The 20,209-nt window shown below is 42.5% G+C and overlaps 1 protein-coding gene across 5 annotated transcripts in view; it reads left to right on the top strand.

The window, feature by feature from the left end:
• Positions 1 to 1,146: 1,146 nt before the first annotated feature.
• Positions 1,147 to 20,209, top strand: part of ktn1 (kinectin 1) — a 25,888-nt gene continuing 6,825 nt past the window's right edge. Inside the window, exons 1-25 of one of the 5 annotated variants that reach the window (XM_034675919.1) lie at positions 1,147 to 1,398; positions 7,550 to 8,244; positions 8,475 to 8,633; positions 8,745 to 8,861; positions 8,956 to 9,086; positions 9,230 to 9,334; positions 9,454 to 9,594; positions 9,716 to 9,822; positions 10,142 to 10,286; positions 11,654 to 11,750; positions 11,895 to 12,079; positions 12,273 to 12,341; positions 12,442 to 12,479; positions 12,592 to 12,682; positions 12,897 to 12,965; positions 13,087 to 13,124; positions 13,247 to 13,337; positions 13,493 to 13,561; positions 13,647 to 13,684; positions 15,539 to 15,629; positions 15,751 to 15,863; positions 15,945 to 16,041; positions 16,911 to 16,951; positions 17,056 to 17,146; positions 17,935 to 18,021. In XM_034675919.1, the coding sequence (XP_034531810.1) occupies positions 7,551 to 8,244; positions 8,475 to 8,633; positions 8,745 to 8,861; positions 8,956 to 9,086; positions 9,230 to 9,334; positions 9,454 to 9,594; positions 9,716 to 9,822; positions 10,142 to 10,286; positions 11,654 to 11,750; positions 11,895 to 12,079; positions 12,273 to 12,341; positions 12,442 to 12,479; positions 12,592 to 12,682; positions 12,897 to 12,965; positions 13,087 to 13,124; positions 13,247 to 13,337; positions 13,493 to 13,561; positions 13,647 to 13,684; positions 15,539 to 15,629; positions 15,751 to 15,863; positions 15,945 to 16,041; positions 16,911 to 16,951; positions 17,056 to 17,146; positions 17,935 to 18,021 (2,904 nt within the window). In that variant the 5' untranslated portion in view covers positions 1,147 to 1,398; position 7,550. The remainder of the gene's footprint in view (positions 1,399 to 7,549; positions 8,245 to 8,474; positions 8,634 to 8,744; positions 8,862 to 8,955; positions 9,087 to 9,229; positions 9,335 to 9,453; positions 9,595 to 9,715; positions 9,823 to 10,141; positions 10,287 to 11,653; positions 11,751 to 11,894; positions 12,080 to 12,272; positions 12,342 to 12,441; positions 12,480 to 12,591; positions 12,683 to 12,896; positions 12,966 to 13,086; positions 13,125 to 13,246; positions 13,338 to 13,492; positions 13,562 to 13,646; positions 13,685 to 15,538; positions 15,630 to 15,750; positions 15,864 to 15,944; positions 16,042 to 16,910; positions 16,952 to 17,055; positions 17,147 to 17,934; positions 18,022 to 20,209) is intronic. The other 4 variants (XM_034675921.1, XM_034675920.1, XM_034675922.1 and 1 more) reach the window with 4 other exon arrangements.

The following is a 20,209-nucleotide window of genomic DNA, read 5'->3' as shown; positions in this document are numbered from 1 at the left end:
AACTGCAAAGCACAGTGATACACAGGATCTAATTTCTTTAAAAACTGATGAGGAGCATTCATAAAAAGAAGGTCTCCATAGTCCAACAAGGGTAAAAAAGTTGAGGTGATCAGATGTTTTCTGACTTTCAATGAAAAACATGATTATTTCTAAAAAAGAAGCCCAATTTCAGCTTCAACTTTGACACAAGTTTATCAATGTGTAGTTTAAAGGACAGGTTCTCATCAAGCAGAATGCCTAAGTATTTATAAGATGTGACCATTTCAATTTCAACACCATGAGCAGTAGACAACCTGGGAAGGTGAGATGGAAGCTGTTTGCCATTTGAAAATAGCATGGTCTTTGATTTGTCTGCATTCAGCACTAACTTGAGCTGAGTCAAGTTAGGTCATTTATTGGAAAGGAAATTGGAATGGATTGATTTTTTTTTTTACTTTTAACCATTCATGGATATCAGTCCAGAAGGTTTTCACAGTTTGGCAGGAGAAGAAAACAATGGTTCGTCGACTCCACTTCATTTTCACAAAGGGGCAAGGCCGTGGGAAGTAGGGGTGCTGAGGGTGCTGCAACACCCACTGTTGGAAAAGGCATCACACATTTTTTTGTGGATGCATAAATAAGTTGAAAAAAATACATTAATTAACACAATAAATCAGTTTTTTTTTCATTGTTTTATTTTCTGAAAATGTAATACCTGAGGAAGATTTGAGAAATAATTATAGCAATTTAAAAAAAATTATTCATTTTAAAATAACCCGATGCATGTGCCCTGTGTGAAAAACTGAAGTTATTTGGATAAGTTCTGTTCAATGCGCTTTACTGCCTTTTGGGCCTGTTTTACCAGGTTTGTCTTGTATGCTCTTTGCTGTACAACGGGGTATGGAAGTTGCAATTTGTGAATTTATGATGAAAAGTTCTCTTGAAAGCTTGTATTCAAACCAGATAAATAAAAATAAAATGTATGTGCACTATAGCCTATCAGTTGCATAAGTAACCTAAATGCAAAAAGAAAAAAAAATGCACCTCTTACTACAGCACCCCCAACTTAAAGCCAAATTTAAAGCGTGCACAGAGTAATTCTTTAGAAGGATAAATATTGTTCATACATTTAAAGTGTGTATCTTTTGCTTTGGCTGGAGATACATCGTTCATAGCATGCGCCGTCTTGTCTGACAGCCACTCGCGGAGGCACGCCCTGGCTCACAAAACGAGCCTACCCCAGCAGCCTGCCTATGACCCGCCCCCGCGAACCAGAAACAGGAGATAGTCTGACGGATAGCACAGGCAAGAGAAAGCCAGGCTGGAGCTGCCCCGGGAAGTCAGGAGAGTCTGCCAGAGTCAACGCAGAGTCAACGCCATTTCACCACTTACTAAGGAGGCTGAGAACTGAAACTACAGGTAGGACGTTTTCGGTTATACACTCATTTCCTAGCAAAAAAAGAAAGAAGGCGTCTTATCCTGGTCTAAGCGCGGCTAAGCTCTTTACCCGGGCCTGGTAACGGCCCTCAGGACTGGAGCGGCAGACTGAAGCAGCAGACCGGGTCAGAGATTTCAGGAGAGAAGGGAGGCTGGGTCACCAAGAAGACGAGGCCTGTGGGGCAGACGTTCACGCCTCCTTGTGGGGCTGAGTGCTTGTGAAAGAAGACTGAGTGTTACAACTCAAATTGCACACCGATTATTAGAGGACTTCCTCTTGTACTAATAATTGGATTGACCGGTGTTTCCGTTTAACGTGTTACCATGTTATCTGACGACTTTCTGCCTTTTTAAAACAGCTGGAACCTCACTCCACTCTGCAACTACGACTACCACCGACGCATTCAGCTGAAAGTCGCCAGTTATCATGGTCACTCGTTTAACCGAAACACCGGCTAACGTTGGTAACTGGCCCACGTTAGTTAGCTAGCATTGGTGTTAGCTAGCTCATTCATAGTGCTGTCGACAAGCCTCTTTTTCTGTCTGCTTTTTACAATGATAGCAACTACTTGTAGCCATATCTAGGCCACTATTGAGCTTTCTTCACTAATAATACAAACAGTTTCTTGCTAGTCACGTTGGTGAAGTTAGCTGGCAATTGGCGTGTGCCTCGTTTCATATTCATTTCCTTTCATACAGTGTAACGTGTGATTTGGGAGCTTAGCTAGCACGATTAACTGCATCACTTCTGCATTTTCTATGATTACAGTCTATACTCACAAGCACCAAGTCTTTCAGCTATAACATAGATTGTACTAGTAGTAGTGTGCACAAGGCCCACGATTAGACATGACCTAGCATGCTGAGACATTTGGTGCTGAGCTGTAGTGATCAGCCCCCTTTTGTTTTTTTAAATGTGGAGGTGGCTTGGTGGACATCAAACTACCTCAAAGACAAGTCAAAGTGTCGCAATTTATTTCGGGTGCTTCTAATTGATCGTCACTTTAGTTGGCAGCCTCCCACGTCAGCAATAAGGTGGTGACTGCTGGAGACATGACGATGCATATCTGTCACACTGTGTCCTAATGGCTTCAGGATGAATCTTCAGAAGTTTAATACACTTATTTTTATAAGTGGACTGAGGACTTGATAGCACCTGGGACAATCCACCACATGTCTATCTATAGATCATTTTTTCTTTAAGTGTTTAATTTGATTTAATATATATATATATATATATAAAAAAAAAAGACTTCCTTATTCCAAAGCATTTCAATGGACCTCCACCTATTGTTAATGTTTTTCCAAGATGCCCTGGATTGTACTTTGGCACTTTCAGTATAGTTTATGACTGATATTCTGATACAACTTAACCACTCAGACAGAATTATGATCCTTGTGTCCTACATATGATCCTTTATCTAGATCACTTTGAATAACCCACAATCCAGGAAACTCTCTATCAGATGTTATGCTAGCAGTAGTTGTCGTAGTAAGTAAAAGATCAAAATCTGAAACTGATTGCAGTGCCATTACAAAGGGACATACACAGTTATTCTATATTAATTTGTGTGGGACGGTGCCTTTTACTTCAATTGTTTCACAGTCATTTTACCAAGCTGCATGTGAAGTAGTAATGATCACTTCCAGGACTTCTACTGTAAGTCAAACAAATAGTAACATGGAGGGGGTTGACATTGTCATTTTTACAAGCGTTAGCCTGTCTAAAATATAACCAGCTGCTCTCTGGCATTAGATTGGATTGATTTTCTTTTTTTTTTTAATTGTATTTTTATTTGGAAAGGGTAACAACACAAAATGTACAACACTTAGATACTTGTAATTATCCTTTTCCAGTCTTTTATATGCGTATGCATAGAAAGAAGTAGTATGTCCAGATGGCCATTCAGTCCTGAAATGTGTCTGTCCTCCATTATCTTACCAGGTGAATGCATCCATTTATACTCTTGACGTTTAAACATACATATACATTAAACTTCACCTCTTCAGTCAGTAATAACCACTCATTTTCCTGCCTACATCCATTATACAAACCATTGTATATATAACTATTTACATAAGAACTGGGGAGGAGATTGGATTGATTTTCATGTTGAAAATGACAACCCAACTCTCAACTCAACTTTATTTATAGAGCACCTTTCATTCATAAAAACATGCAGCCCAAAGTGCTTCACAGAATAACAGAGAGACAGAAAACAACAGCAATAGTAAAATTATAAAAGGCATGATTATGAATAAGATACTTAAAAATAAAATAAATAAATAATAAAATAAGTAATAGTGGAAAGAAAAGTTAAAAATAATGTAACGTTAACAAGGTCAGATGAATACAAGAAATAAATAATTAAATAAGATAAATAAATGTTAAAACAATGATTAAAATAATACAAATAATAATAATGATAGTAATAAAAATGCAGTCCAGGGCTAAAAATAAATGACTCAAAATTAAAAGCTAGATTAAAAAGAAGTCTTAAGTTTACCTTTAAAAACACCCAGAGACACTTGTGGTCTTTATGAGAACCACTACTGAAACTGTTCATTTGAATAGCTTCATGGTTCGGCTTCCCTGAAACTGTTGACTTGCTGTTCAGTTCTTGAACACGTTGGCTGTCAAGTGCAGCACGGCCTGGTTTTCAAGTGTCTGTCTGCCCTGCTCTTTGGTTCCCGGTGGTTAGATTTCAGGAGTTCCCTCTCTCTCCAGTCCTGCCAAATCAAGAGGCCCGGCCAGCCAAGTAACTAGATTCCGGGGAGCCAACAGCCCGAGAGGGCTTTGTCCTCCTGGCTCATTTCGATGCTGGGACAAGGATCGGGCTGCACAATAAGGAAACGCATGCACCTTCCACCCTTGAGTGAGGCCTGGAAGAGAAAGAAAGAAAGCAGGCCTCAAACTTTCACACTGCCTACCCCACCCATACCTAAGAGGCCAAGAAGCAGTGTTGCTTTTAAAGTTATTTCACAGCTTAATTCTTTCTGACATGGGAGTTTCCTGGAACATGAAATGAATGCATTAAAAGAAATTCCAGATTTGGTAGCCGGCCACTAAACACTGAAGTGGAAACGTTTCTCAGGCATGCTGTAAAGGTAGAACATACTGTACTCAGAGCAGTCATGTTTGTTTAGGAAAACATGCGGCTAGTGAAGGATTTCTGTATTCAGATGTTGCTGTCTGTTAACTTCTAATAAGGTCACAGATAAGATACCTGTTTCCTTCTTTCATAAAAGCTAATATTTAGAGTCATTGTATTTTTATTTATTTTTGACTCGGTGCTGAGTTTGTCTTTTAAACTAGCAGCTACTTCAGCTGAATATATTTTGTATGAGTTTGCCCCCAGCTGTAGCTTATCCTGTATGGAGGAATGCATGCTCTTTGACACAGATGCCATACGAGCTGCTCAGAGGAAATGAAGTTGAGAGTTATTATAGGTTAAAGCAAACATTCATAATAAAACTGAAAGACCAGCCAATCGGATAATATGGTCAGTCCTGGTTTCTCATAAAGTTAAAAATGTTACACAATAAGGGTTCAGGATCAAGCTTTGTGTTTAAAAGGCAAAATAAAAAGTCAAATGTACACATTCTTATTGTCCTGCTACATTTTTGTGTGTTTCTGATACTGAAACAGGGTCAACATAACACTATAGCGCTAAGCCTTCCACTCCTCAGGAAGGCCTGCAGTGGAAAGTTATTCTTAAATGTATTATCATGGGTAATCTGCTTAATCCAAATTACTAAAGAGGTCTGCTCTACGACGCTGACTCCCACGCTATATTACTGCCACAGATCTCAAGAATAGGAAGTGATTGTGCTGCACGCCAGGTCATTTACTGTTGGTGCTATCCTAGAATGCTGCTTTTACTTTGCTTTTGTGTGCTTAAGATCTACGACTGTGTGGTCCTGTGGGAGAAATCCCCTGCACTGTTTTTGCTGATTTGATTGCAGAAGTTCCCTGTTGTTGATTCCTTTTTTACAAAACTGGACATGCAATACAGGGTGAAGTAAGCTAGTTTGAATAGAAAAGCTACAACATGAAGTATTTAATGAAAGAGTCCTATAAATAAGGAAAATGAGGAAGTCTTGCGCAGTGTTGGATCATTGGATTAATCAGATTACTTGGCTGAGAAGCTGCATTAATTAATATTCATATGTGCAAAATGCATGAGTAACTGTTGCTTTGACAAATAAATCCATTGCATCTCCTGAAATCACGCAGGCATTTTATCAGCGCCGCTCATGCCAAGAAATGACAATTAATCTAGGAGCTGGTTTGGATTAAGTGGTTTAAAATGAGCACTTAATTATTCCTGATTTATTTAAACCAATCCGCCCAGTTCATTCTCACTATGCAGCCTTGAAGTAACAAAACAAAGTTCCTAAAAAAACTTCTGGCAGATGTGAAACTGAAGTCGTCTCAGGACCTTTTGACTTTATAAACTTTGCCTGCGACTTAAGACGTCCCTCTTTTCTCTCGCAGGGGCCAAACTGCAGCTGCAGCAGCCCTCAGCGCCAGGTGACACTTGCATGTGGGTGTATTTTTGCCTCTTGCAAATCCATCCTAATATGAGTCTAGAATGCCACCAAGTCGTCCTTGTGGGGGCTGAAGGAGGGAAGTGACTGAATGAGACAGAGAGCAGTCTTCTTTTTAGTCGAGTCGTTCTTGACCTATTTGTCCCCTTTTAAGCCGCCATGAGGGAAGCGGATGGCTTTTATTCTCTAATAACTTCTTCCCATTGCAGGAAATTCTTCATGTGATTCTTTTTTTTGACTGAAACAGAAACTAAGTGGTAAAGAGAGAGAGAGGGGGAAAACATGCTGATAATCAGTGTGGCAGCAGATATACACAGAGAGCATTTGACCTTCTCTATGTCGCTTGTGCACCAATATTTAGTCTGAAATGTCATCAGAAGGCTGCTGTCTTAAAAAAACACTGATAATAGAACATATCATCAGGGATGCACCAAAATGAAAATTCTTGGCTAAAACCGAAAATGAGGAAACCAAGGCCGAAACACCGAAACAAATTATCATGCCAATTATTAGTAGGGAGACCAGGGACAGTACATAACACTTGTACTTGCTCCAATCAGGAACAAGTTAGGAATCACTTGATTCACTCTGCACATGCTCAGTTTAGTTGCAGCTAGTTTGTATAGCAGTTTGAACACACTGGGTTAAAAGAGCTCAAAGTTATGGACGGAAATGTCAAAAAATGTTACAACTGTCCCCGGTCTCCCCTACCATTGCATTTATGGCTCCGACTGTGTACTAACCTCACTAAAATCAAAGGATCTCATTGAACATGCATGCCCCTCATCTGGTTCAGAGAGATGAGTGCTTTTTTCTGCGCTCTGTTCTCCTCTGTGCGCTTCTCCGTCTCCAAGCGGGTTCTCCACATCCATCGCGTCCTGGATCATTTCTCGTGTGCACTGCTTTACTCCCACATCCAAGTAATGATCTTTATAACGCAGATCAAGTACAGTCGCGATGAAGTGCAGATGATCTGAATAGATCTCAGTGAAACATATGCTGACAGACTCTAAGAGTGTACTTTTCATTGTTTTCACTCTGTGGTCCGTCTCAACCTCTTTGCTTAGAAGACGCTTTAGTGCTGCCATTAAAGGAATAATGGATGCAGACATGTTGGCCCTTATTCAGACAAGCGTGTTGTAACAATGATAAAAGTCTTGGTGGCGGAATATTCGGTGCATCCCTACATGTTATCATGTCTACATTATATTGATCCTTTATGCCTCTACTAGGTCCAGCAAATCCATAAATCTACCAGGCTCTACTTTCATCTTATATAAAGACAAGGTGGATGTTAAGCTGTGTAGTGTAATCTAATTGGATCATACTACTAAGAGAGAGGACAAGGTGTGAGTAGGAGTCCCTCTCTCTCACCTTCTCAGCAATGCAGATGTACTAACACCTCCTTTGCAGTCCTGCCAGCTCCCGTCATGTCACACATACGGTGTATCTACCTTATTTGCAGATACATATCATGGTCATGAATATTCACGTGTCATGAATATGTTTGTTTCCACTGTGTGGTCTCCGCCTGTAGTCAGTTATTCTGTATTCATCTGTGCGTCTCTCTCTCTGTTCTCAGAATGGCGGTGGATATCTACGACTCCCAGTACCTCCTCATCCTGGCCCCTTCCCTGGTCATCGCCCTCATGTTCCTCTTCTTCTGGCTCTTCATGAAGGAAACCTCGTACGACGAGGTGCTGGCCCGGCAGAAGCGGGACCTCAAGCTACCGCCATCCAGGCCGGACACCCGCAAGAGGAATGAGAAAAAGAAGAGCAAGAAGAAGGAGAGTGCCAGTGGAGGAGGCGGCGGAGGTGGTGGAGGTGGAGAGTCCGAAGAGGACGTGCGGGACTTTGACATGGCTGACGGTGCCAACAGCTCTTCTCAGGAGCTGGAGGAAGAACCCGCACCAGTGGTCACACCAGACCCCGATCCACCAACACCTACTCCATATGTGCCTGTTTCAGCGTCTCCAGAAGCTCCTGTCAGTCTGAGGGAGAGGAAGAAGAAGGAGAAGAAGGCTGCCAAAGCTGCTGCTGCGGCGGCTGCCGCTGCTGCCGCCGCTGCCGCCGCTTCCTCTGAAGAGCCGGAGGTGAACGGCTCTAAGCCGATCAGCAAGAAGACGGAGGCACCTGTGGCTGCGAGCAAACAGTCCAGCCCTCCCTCTCCCAAAGTTGAAGCTCAGATCCAGGTTGCTCAGGCTCCCGTTCAGGCTCAAACACCCCCACAGAGCTCTGGGAAGAAGAAGGACAAGAAGAAGCAAAAGGCAGAACCCGGTGAGTAGCAAGAAGTACAGATACAAATGAGAGGAACTGGAGAAACACATTGAAAGAAAGAAAGAGAAAGCAAAGTGACAAAAGGAATTGATAGAAAATGTGGGATAAAAAGTTAGCCACAGTTGGTACATCCTCAATAAGTGTAGGGATATTTGAATTTCCTCCATCATCAGTCTCAAGGCAGACTGCTGGAGATTGACTGCATTTTTCCCTTATCTGTTCTTTTCCAGTTGATGACCAGCAGCCAGAGATTAAAGCAGAACAGGCTCCAGCTCCAGCCAAGAAGGAGGCCCCTGTTGTTGCTGAAACCAAAGTTCTGGATGGTGCAACTCCAAATGCTCCCAGTGGCAAGAAGAAGAACTCTGCCAAGAAACAGAAGACTGAGCCTGGTAATGATTACACAATGGTCTCCATTTCTTTCAAACATCACGATGTGTGCTTAAACCTTAACCTGAACACTTCACCTTCCATTCAACTTGTTTTCTTTTTCTCAAATGAAGTGGACGATGCCAACGCCGTGTCCGACTCATCAGCTTCTGCCAACCACCAGGCAGCTCATAATGATGATGCACCATCCAAAGGCAGTGGCAAGAAACAGAAGACTGAGACTGACAAAGGTAAGAGGAATAAAAAGACATCTTACTCTGTCTTTTCTTTTTACATCTACATCTGCTAGCTAAACTACATGTTCTGCTTTGTGTGTTTTCACAGAGAACACGGAGGTGAAGCTGAAGGAGCTGCTCTCTGGTCTGTCCAGCCTGGCTCTGTCAGAAGCCGAAGCAGTCAGCGTGATCGCCCTGCTCCGAGAGAAGAGCCCGAATGCCTTAGACGCCTGGCAAAAAGTGAGACATGAGAAAAGACATTTCAGCTCGATGCTGTAATGAGTGACATTTCTTCCTGATTTGCATTTAACAGAGGAGCGTTAAAGTAGCAAGTTGGACTTGCTTTGCAGGCTTTTTTTAAATGTAACCTGTCTCATCACCAGACTGCTGCAAGGCCCGACCCCGCCGCACAGGAACGAGAGAGGCTCTTCACAACTCTGCAGGAGGAGGCCTCTATTGCCAAGGACAAAGTGAAACAGCTCAGCCAGGTCTGGATTCTCATGTTGCACTTTTTGAATCACTTCCTCATACCGAAATGTTACTCTGATTCTTGGAAGAGTTCTGTTAGTTTCAGTAAGTAGCTTCTGACACCTCCTGTGATTTTTAGGAGCTTCAGGTGGAGAAGCAGAAGACGGGCCGTGTGGAGGCCGTGATGAGGGAGCAGCGTGCAGCCATGGAGAAGGAAGTTGGGGGAATGCAGGCCAAAGCGCAGGGCAGCTACCAGGAGCTCCAGACCATGCAGATAAAGGTGAGACTACTGTCAGAGAAATTTACTCGTATAATATCTGTAATGTGAAGTGTGGCACCCTTTTCTCAAGGCTGCACAGAGACTGAATCCCTTTGTCTGATGTCCCCTTCTTAATGTGCAGTTCCAGCAGGTGAGAGAGCAGCTGGAGAGCCAGATCACTCGACTGCAGCAGGAGAACGGGATCCTGAGGGACGCAGTGAGCTCCGCTACCAACCAGATGGAGAGCAAGTGAGTGGTTCACTAAAACATGACCCCACGAGTGACGCTCTGTAGAGCTTCTTACATGTCTCATCTGCATAGCTTTGACTTCTAGTTATCCAGGTCATGCTAACATTTCTAATCCTGTCCCTTTTTATTTTAGTGGCTAACCTCTATCTCAGTATTATCCACATTGTTTCCCTTGTGGTTACAGAATTAAAGCAGAATTATTCTGCCTTGTTCAGGCTACTTGTAGATCATTTCACCAGTAACATTCTACACACATGCCTCATCAGCCAGTCTCATATCACTCATCCGTGCATGTGTCTGCGCGTGTGTTTCTCGATAGGAATTCGGCCGAGCTGAACAAGCTGCGTTCCGAGTACGCCGCTCTGATGAAAGAGCTGGCGGAAAACAACGGCAAGCTGCAGCAGGAGGAGCACCAGAGGAAGTCGCTGGAGGTCGGCTACAAGCAGAACGTGTCCCAGCTGGAGGTACGCTCATCCAGATGCACAATGTGTTTATTTAGCCGGTGCTTCAGTTTCCTCAACCGAGACTCCCACACACACACACACACACACACACACACACACACACATACACACAAAATAAAGAACAGATCTGCACAAAACCTTGGAATGCCGCTCAGCTTCAAATAGGGTGAATGGGTGTGGTAGCTTTGACAGGGAAACGAGAGGGGGTTGTAGCAGAAGTTGGGGTCGGGGTGTGGGAAAGAGAACCTGTGTTGGCTTTAGAGGCAGGAATGTTTGAAGCTTTGTGCTGTGTATAAACAACACCTTCCTGCTAGACACTCAGATCAGCCTTTCCTGTCTTTTCATTGACCACCATCAAAGATGAACATTAGAGTTACTCGCTCCACTCAGACGAGTCTGAGCTCGAAAGTTATGCCCACAAGTTCAGGCTTTTCATGTCATGACACCTTGTTTTCTTTATCAGAGATTTTCCGACAGCGATACCGGTATTTAGAATCCATCGGTATCTGCAAAGTCAGCAGTGAAGGCAGTGATACAATACCATCATTATTCAAAAAGGGCTTTTCTTGGTCTCTAAAACAGAAGCATACACAGCTGTGTAAGTTGTTTCACTGCCATTTAAAAACTTCTCAGTTAGAGCAAAAAAACAAGAACTGGTTTGACTAAATTATCAGGTTACAATAGCAAACTGTAGGGATGTGCTATGTAGTCAAAACACTAGTGAAAGTTAAGCTATGTTATGTAATTGCATTCAAAAGCTCTTCTTCATTTTCTTAATGGAAAGGAAACTGGAATTGTTTAAAAACACAGAATAAAGCAGGTTGATGTTGAACATCAGGGATTATTCTACTACAGCAGGGTCTAGCTGAGATCTAATATTAGCTTAGTTTGTTTATAGATGTGTCAAAGGGACAGATTCCTTGTTATGAGGTTATATTCTGTAGTATACAAAGTTAGGCTATATGCCATTCAAAGCAGTGACTATTCAAGTCAGACAGGAAAGATAAATGGTTTTAGATAATGTGCTGTATTTCTGCTCTGGAAGATATTTTTTAACCCCATTCTCCAGAGCTGGAGTTGACTTCTGAGGGAGACTTGTGAGGCCTCTAGAAATTCAGACACCCTTAATGCACATCAACCTCCATCACTAACTGTACAGTAATGGTATTGACAGTGAGAAGACAGATGGATGTCTGACATTTGTTATCTTACCCTGCGTGCTGGAGCTGCACACTCCAACACTTCAAAGCGTAGGATCTTGACGCCCACTCAAGCCACCCCTGATAACATTTTGTGGGCACTTGTTTTCCCGTATAATGTGTGGGTGAAAAGCGTTCACCAAATTGGCTCCATCTCTTCGTCCTCAGGCTCAGCTGCAGGAAGCAAAGAGACGGTGGGAAGACCTGCAGAATTTCTGCCACGGTGTCAACGCTGAGAGAGAGAAACTGCAGACCTCTAAGCAAGGTGATGAAACATGATGTCACTCAAACGAACGGGGCCTCTGAGTTGTTTTATTTCACATCAAAGTGAACCATCACATTACATTTAGCAACTAAATGTGTGTGTGTGTGTGTGTGCGCGTGCGTGTGTATGTGTGTGTGGGTGCAGAGCTTCACAGCCAGCTGCTGGTGGCGGAGACAGAGATGAACAACAAGAACAAGGAACTCCAGACCCTGCACGGCAGCCTGACGGAAGCCATGGTGGCCAAGGAGCGGGTGGAGGAGAGGGTGATGGAGCTCATGGAGATGTCTCAGCACAGCATGCCTGATGACTCAATGCAAGTACGGGTCCAGGTGAGACAAGACCACATCACACACACACAAAATCAATGAAATAAACTAGATTTAACCTTAAGTAATTTGAATTGTATTATATGAAATCTGATTACACTCAGGTCTGTAAATGGATTGAATGAATGCTTATGGTGTTCTGATGTAGAGTGAACATCAAAAAACACTCAAAGCTAACAAAGTCTTTGTTTAACAGGAACTTATGAATGAAAACAAAAGTCTGCTGGTCCAAAATGAGGGCATGCAGGCCCAGATGTCTTCACAGGTATATTTTTTCAACTTCACTTACATGTATTTCATTAATGCAAGACACTCCATATGTGTGTCCATATGCAGGCTAATAACTTGTTATTTCTCTCATTTAGGTCACCCAAGTCTCCCACATTGAGGAGCTACAGAAGCTGTAAGAACTGCTTTCATTTCTAACCCTTCGACACATTCTGATTGCATTCAGAGTTATATAGCTGTGATTCTTGCGCTCACTTAAACCCTCTCTTCCCTTGTGTTGTTCTCAGATTAGCTGAAAAGGAGCTGCAGAGGAAGAGTCTGGAGGATTCTCTGAATGCTGAGAGGAGCAGCGGGGCCGGTAGAGAAACCAACATGCAGGTATAGTCACATGACCGCTTCATCTACAGCTCCTTATATTAACACTGCTGCGGGTTCATTAGCCTGCTGGAATTTAGTAAGGCCTCTTATTGTGTCAGGAGGGCAGACAGGTCCACAGTTGCAGATGTTTTTGTTTTTAGAAGCTAAATGGATAGGAAAGAGATAAAATGTTTTGAAAGTCACTCATAACTGTGTCTCCTCCTTCCCTCTGCAGAGCCTGCACAATGAGAACCTGTCGCTGAGGGCAAAGTTTCAGAATCTGCAGGCACAGATTTCTGATCAGGTTACTTTTGTACTTTTTTACCACTCTTCCACATAAAAAAACAACAAACATATTAAATTCTATGTCCTTCCCTTTGACACACCCTCTCTCTTACCGTTTGCCTGCGTCTCTCCCTGTACAGGCTGCCTCTCAGTTGGCGTTGGACCAGTTCCAGAAGAGGTGTGTTTGTCTGAAAACTGGAACATATTTGAAATACATCAGCTGGTTGGGCTTGTTTCTCTGTCAGTGGGAATGATAAGTCATCATAATTAACTGAATGCTCTTTTATACTTCCTACTCAGTGCCTGGGAGAAGGAGGAGAACATGAAGACAGTGGAGGGCCTGTTGGAGAAGGGGCTGATTGAGATGGCTAACAAGGAGGAAGAGCTTAAGGTGTCTGTTGTCTTTTAGTTTGGAAAGAAACAGGAAACAATATACATTAGAATTACATCAGCATGCTTTGAATGACTCTGTATTAGAGTGCTTGCTTTGTGATCACAATCCCCAATGGGCAATAATAATTAAGGGGATGTTTTGTCCTCATGCAGGCTGTGAGAGGAGAGAACGAGGAGCTGAAACAAGAAAATGAGGCTCTGAAAAGAATGAAAGCAGAACAGGTGAAATGTCTCACATTGTTCTATACTGTTCTTTTTTGTTACGTCAATATTCATGTTTTAAAATCATCATCTACTGTCATTACAGGTCCCATCAGAGTCGATAGTGGAAGAACTCCAGAACAAGTAAGATCAAATGATTACCCTCTGGTGTTTAGGGATCATGATCTTCTTTGTAAAAAATCCTAGACTATATAGAACATGGACGTAGTCTCAGCGACGTCACCCATTGGTTTCTGAGGAGGTGTTGTGAAACTGAAAGATGGCAGTTGCCATATTGGAAATGTTGATTCCAGGAAAAGAGGTGGAGCTTAAGCTACATCCTTGCTGTCTGGCAAACAGCTACAACCTGTCAGTCAAATGAGCAACGCTTCCAAATATGCATATATCTTAGCCTTAAGACAATTAAAACCAGTGAGTCATAAAACATATTCCACCCAAGCGGCAACCACCAGTCTAAAAATATAAGTCCAATGCGGAAGTGTTAAAAACTGCCGCTTGAGGCTGGCTCCGGAAGTACCGAAAACCACATACACACCAATTAAGAAAAGCTGATCTTTACAGCAGAAATAAACATGTTCACAGCCTGGTACAAAAGATGAGTGTAGTCTGGATAGCTCATGTCTCGATCAGCCCACACTGTACGGGGGGTGAATTGTTTTCTAATGTGGCAATTTCAAAGATATTGAGATTACGAGTCTTCCAATGAGAGGCACAGCTGACTGATTGACAGGTGGGAAAACTGTAGCTGTTGGCTAGGAGGCTAAAGGTCTGCCTCTTTACCTCACACTAGCTCGACAGCAGTAACATGGCTGCCAAAACAGCTCTTCAGAAACAGATGGGTGACGTAACGGATACTACGTCCATATTCCATATTTTATACAGTCTATGATTCCACCCTGTAGACCTGTTCTATAAAGGATGATGTATAGTGAGCGTATTGCAACCCAGACAGGGTGAGCAGGACCCTAACGCTAAGCACTTGCTTCTTTTTTCAACACAGGTGCTTACCCCTTGATAACATGCTGAACTTGCAGGGTCAGAAGAGGATAATTTATCCGTAGTTTTCTTGTATACGTTTGTAGCACAAGTTGTATCATCCGCTACGGTTTGATGCATTGGATGTATACAGGGAAACAGTTTGTGCAGGGAGCGAAAGGGGTCGAAACAGTCCCCTGAAATGCAATCCTGGAACCCTTTGGTGACGCCAATTGAGCTGTAATTAATGTCGACTAACAGATGCCTCCTAAAAGTGCAGCTCAAGGGCGCGGATTTAGCCTAATTGTTTGATTTGTGCACCCATGTAGCGGGCAGCCCAGGTTTTAATCCAGCCTGCGACCTCTTCACTGCATGTCATTCCCCCACTTTTCTCCTCATCCACTGTCCTCTCCTCTATAAATAAAGATTTTTTTTTTAAAAAGCCCCCAAAATTAAATTAAATTAAAAACAAAAAGGTGCTGCTCAATATCCACCATTAGATGTTGCCTTCCTTCACCAGCTCCACCTTTTCTCTTCAAGATGCTAGTCTGGATGTAAACTTTACCAGAAGCTCTTAAAGTTGCCTGTTGCTTCCAAAAACATGTAACCTACTGCATATTGTTGTGAGAGGAGAGTCAATGGGCTCCAGGATTGGGATCATGGCACTGTAATAAAAGCCACCTGCATTCACAATACACAAAGACAGAGGCGGATAGAAGTATCTAACTGAAGTTTCGCTTCCACTAGTTCATCAGTGGCGACAGCTTTGCCAGCCAGCTTGGATGAAGAGCAGCTGATGTCATAATTACATGTTACGTAACCAAAGGCCACTACTTAGTCTACTGTGAGCATATTGAAGCTAATCCCCAAGCACAGCTCTGATAGTGAGACTTTTAACACCTGATCTTGTGTGTTGTTAAACTCGCTCTTGTAGCAGATATCATTATTTAAATGAAAATCAACAGAGTCTGTTATGAACCCTTCTTTCACTTTATTTTCTAGGATCCAAGAGAGGGATTTGAAGCTAAATTCCCTAGAGGAGAGTCTACAGGCAGCACAAGACAGCAGCTCAGCCAGAGAGAAGACAGCAGAGGTATGTGCTTTTTTTCTGTATCAATGAAACACATTCTTTAATGGCAATCCCTCAGATATACGTACATGTCCTGGCCTAGTTTGAGCTCGCGTCTGAAGCAGTTTGTGTCTGTGTCTCCCAGGCTCTGGAGCAGCAGTTGGTGGCCCTGCAGGCAGAGATGGAGCAGCTGAGACAGAAGGAGATGCCAGAAGAGCAGAGCAGTTCTGGTGCCCAGCTCCAAGAACTCCAGGCTCTGTAAGTTAACCTCGACACTCGCACTTAAAGCAGTTCTCCAGCCACAAATGAGGCTTAATGATGATCTAACCTGACCTGCAGACTGGTAGAAAAGGACCAGGAGATCCAGAGTCTGCATGCTGAGGTGGAGGCAAGGACTGTGGAGCTGAGTGACAATATGGAGCAGGTACATCAACAGGTGAGGAACGATGACGCATAGTGTTGTAGTACTCGAGACCGGTCTTGGTCTCAAGACTGGTCTCGAGGCCACTTATTTAAGGTCTTGGTCTAGTCTCGGAATCGAAAGCATTTTTACTCGGACTGGGCGAACTCCGTATTTTATATCAAGACCGGTCAAGACCAGAACTGATGCACTCTGTGTCAACACCTATAACCTATCAGATAAAAACACTACAAATATTATCTAAAGAAAATAAAAAATGCACACCACTAATTAGAAAAGAAAGGCTCATCAAAACAACCCTGCAAATTTACCGCTGCGTCCTCCTACCTCTCCTGAGATCACAGGCAACAGAAAACACAGTTTTAACTCTAAACTGAAGTGAAAGTTAAACTAACGACGACCAAAACAAAACTTAAGGAGTCAAAAGGCTCTCAGTGCGTCAAAAGAGAGGCCACAAAGATAAAACCAAACCTTGTTCGTTGCTGTCAATTCTATTTTAAAGCAAACTTAGATAAAATAAACACAAGTCTTTTATTTTGTTACCTCTCATGGTGAATTTTTTAGATATATATGGTCTTGGTCTTGACTTGGTCTCGATCCCTAAATGTCTTGGTCTTGGTGCACTCTGGTCTCGGACATGTCTCGGTTGTTGTGGCCTTGACTACAACACTAATGACGCACACAAAAAATGTTCCTTGTAAAGTGAAATGTGATCTTTTTTTTGTGGCCTGAAACTAAAAGTTTTGTCAAGCTAAGAGAACATTTAAGTTTAAGAAAAGGCAGACATTGACTGAAGACATATTGTATGAGCTGCTCTTAAACTTTGACAGCATTGCCTCTCCGTATCTGTTCCAACTTGACTTTTTCTCTCTCTCCTCACACAGCAGTCCCACACAGATATCCAAAGCCATGAGATGCTCAAAGAGTAAGTACACGTGAACACAACACATCAAGTGTGTATCATGTCAAAGGATTCTTAACTCCCTCATAACGTCACCGATAATAACGAGCCGTCATCTTGTCCGTCAGATTGTCAGAGAAGGCGCAGCAGGTCTCAGATCTGCAGGCTGAGCTGGCTGAGTTGAGGGACTCTGTGGAGCTTCACAGGAAGAAGAACAACGTAGGTTTTTTTTTTTTCTTGAACTGTGTGACTCCCTTGGCAAAAAATCCCACCTGCCCTCCTTCTTGTGTGGCACCCCAAAACCCTCCCCTCACACTGGAGCTGCACACTGCATACATTCATACCCCCCACTGTTGTCCACTGCCTCTGAGTCTCACTCATCTTGCTTTTGGTTCTTTCTTTTTTTTAAACCCAGAATAGAAAAGTTTCTCTATCTAAGGTTCACTGTCAACATGATTTTACACATCAGTACAGATGTCTATTTTGATTTGGATTGCTTAAGCTGAGCATTGCATAACAGGCCTTCCAGCCTACTCTTGTTATGCTCGCCGGTGGCCATGAGTGCTTCAGCTAGCTTGTCTGTGCTTGTGGATGAATCAGGGCAGCAGGAACTCACCTACCTTGTATTTCCAAGAGAGACATATTAGATTTGAAAAGCATATTTATTTGGACTTTTTTTTTTTCATTTTTATCTCTCTCTTTTCCATCTCTTAAACCAGTGCTACCTCAATGTTAACAGAAGCCTCACAGCTACTTTACCTATCCTGCGTAGTCTGCTTGCTGCTTTTACCCACACAAGGTGCGAGACACGGACTCTCGAGGGGATACATTCGTGCTTATTTTTAGTTGTTGGAGCATGGGTGAATAGCAGAGTGTAGTAATCTTCAAAATGAGCATTGCGTTCAGTGTGTTGTGTTACTCTTACCAGTCTTTATTTGAGGGTCACTGGATGCATTTTCCCCTGAGGCAAACTGAAAGTAGTGTCTCTCTGGAACTGACCAAAACAGGAGCTTCGGGAGAAAAACTGGAGTGCAATGGAAGCTCTGTCAGCCACCGAGTCCATGCTTCAAGGAAAACTCAGCAAAGCTGTCAAGGTTCGACACCCCCACCTGCTTCACTCTAGTTCCAATCTGATGCATCTCCCCCATCCTTCCCTGCAAAAATGCTGTTTTTTTATTTTTTGCCATGATTGACCCAGTGAAATTTATTTTTTTCTTCATAATTCATAACAAAGCTGCATACTCATTTGCCTCCCTCTCCCCCTCCTCCCTTCTGTTGTTTGGCCTCCAGTTCTCAATTGGCTGCGTGTTGAGCTGTTGAACTTTGCTTCTTCCCTCGGGAAAGTCTGACTTTATTAACTGAACTATTGGTTTCTTTAGCAGACATATTTGTGCTTTAAGCTCTGAATTATAAAACCATTTCTCCTGGCCCCAAAGCTCAGGCTGATGCTTGGAAATGAGTGTGCAGTGTCCTAGAAATGATTTCACTAGATTTCATTAGAGTGAGATCCATCACAATCATTCTCGCAGCTTCTTGTCTTTTCTTTCATGTGACTCGTTTCTAGCATGTTTCTCCCCCATTCTGTTTTGGACATCCATACTGTTAATGTCACTCAGGATGCAACAATCCATTTGTTCGATTCATGACATGATTCAAGATGCTAAGTTTTTCCATAATGATTTAAAGCTGTAATTCACCCTGTAAATGTTCCAGCTTTAGAGAAAAGATTGCTTCTTTATTGCTGTTTACTCTTCAAACGTGCTTTTATTTTGAAAGGATGCAACAGGCACTTCTTTTAGGTTGTAAAGTTGCAGGAGTAAATGAAGACAGCTGAAAGAAAGGTCACCAGAAGACTAAAACATTCTTGTCTAGCACCCCTTGAAGAGACATAAGCTCTTACATTATCATAATGTTGTCTGTTAAGTCTCTTTCTGTTCCCTGAAGAGCAGGTGAGGAGACACGTGTGTGAGGAGTAGTATTGAGAGAGAGAGAGGTGGTCTACTGGTTTATTGGTAGTGGATGGTGATATGATTTAGAAAATAAACACAAATGCTCAGTTATCTTCCACATGTGGGAAACACTGTCAGTGTAAATGTACGCCTCTATTCAGCTACAGAGTGAAGCAACAAAATTAGGTCATTGAGACGTGGTATTAAAACGCCTCCTGGATGATCGGATCAGAAGTGGACAGGTCTGAGTACTAGAGTTTACACTTTGCATCAACATGCATCTCTGAATGCGTCGACTACTTGTGATTAGATCGTACTTTCCCACTCCAGGTGCATCAACAAGAAGACCAATACAGCATCATTAAAATCTAAATAACATTAAATGATAACAAACCATCGTCAGGACAAACAGCCGGCTGCAGCCAGAGCAGAGCGTGTGATTCGTGACTGGAGTAATGGAGCGATATAAGACTTAGTTTGATTATATGAAGCATCATGTTCTCGGTGTTACAGTTCTGCGGTTCCTCTGGACCACTCGGCACACTAGAGTCTGTTTACAGTGAAAAAACAAACAAAAAGATTGACGTCAGTAACGCGCTAATTCCTTTAGAATGTCTCATAACTGCGCTGCATTAAGAAACGTGATAATACGATGGTTGATCATCTCTTCTCGCGTCATTCACAGCGTGTGCAGTCATCGATGATGCATCATGCACAAAAATACGGGACAGATCACGCCGGTTTGGCAGTCAAGAGACAGAGCATGAGAAACAAACAGACAGATCAGAGCCTCTTCATCACCTCTCATTAACACGAAAGGCCTTCTTTAATCATTTAAACTTCTTATTGATAAAATGTTTTACTTGTGAAAGATGGCACAGAAATATGAAATCAGTGATGTATTAAAACAGAGAGGGGAAGAGAAATGGAATTGAAGGACACATTGTGCCCATTAAGAAGTCCGGGAGGATGCTTGACAGACAGATCTGTGTTCCTTTTGTGAATCATCTCAAAGTCTTCTTTATTGTCAAAAACTGCAGTATGCACCAGACATACAGAGGATTGATAATGCGTTTCTCTCTTAGACCCTAGCAATGACAACAACAGATAAACATAGACGATGAAAATTGATAAAAAAGACCTAGCAAGAAAAAGATAAAGTTTAAAGAAATACACCAATAAATCAATAATCTACAGTAGGTTTAAAACAGTGCAAAAACTTAATGACTGTTGTGCAATTGAATCAGCGTATTTGTCTGGTGAAGTGAGTGTGTGCGTGTTCAGCCCTGAGGATGACTGACCTGCACTGTGTTATTATAAACCCCCACCGTCT

The sequence above is a fragment of the Notolabrus celidotus genome, chromosome 22 (assembly GCF_009762535.1).
Source record: "Notolabrus celidotus isolate fNotCel1 chromosome 22, fNotCel1.pri, whole genome shotgun sequence".
NCBI lineage: Eukaryota > Metazoa > Chordata > Actinopteri > Labriformes > Labridae > Notolabrus > Notolabrus celidotus.
The sequence above is the reverse complement of the archived record's forward strand: the minus strand, read 5'-3'. Positions and strand labels throughout refer to the sequence as shown.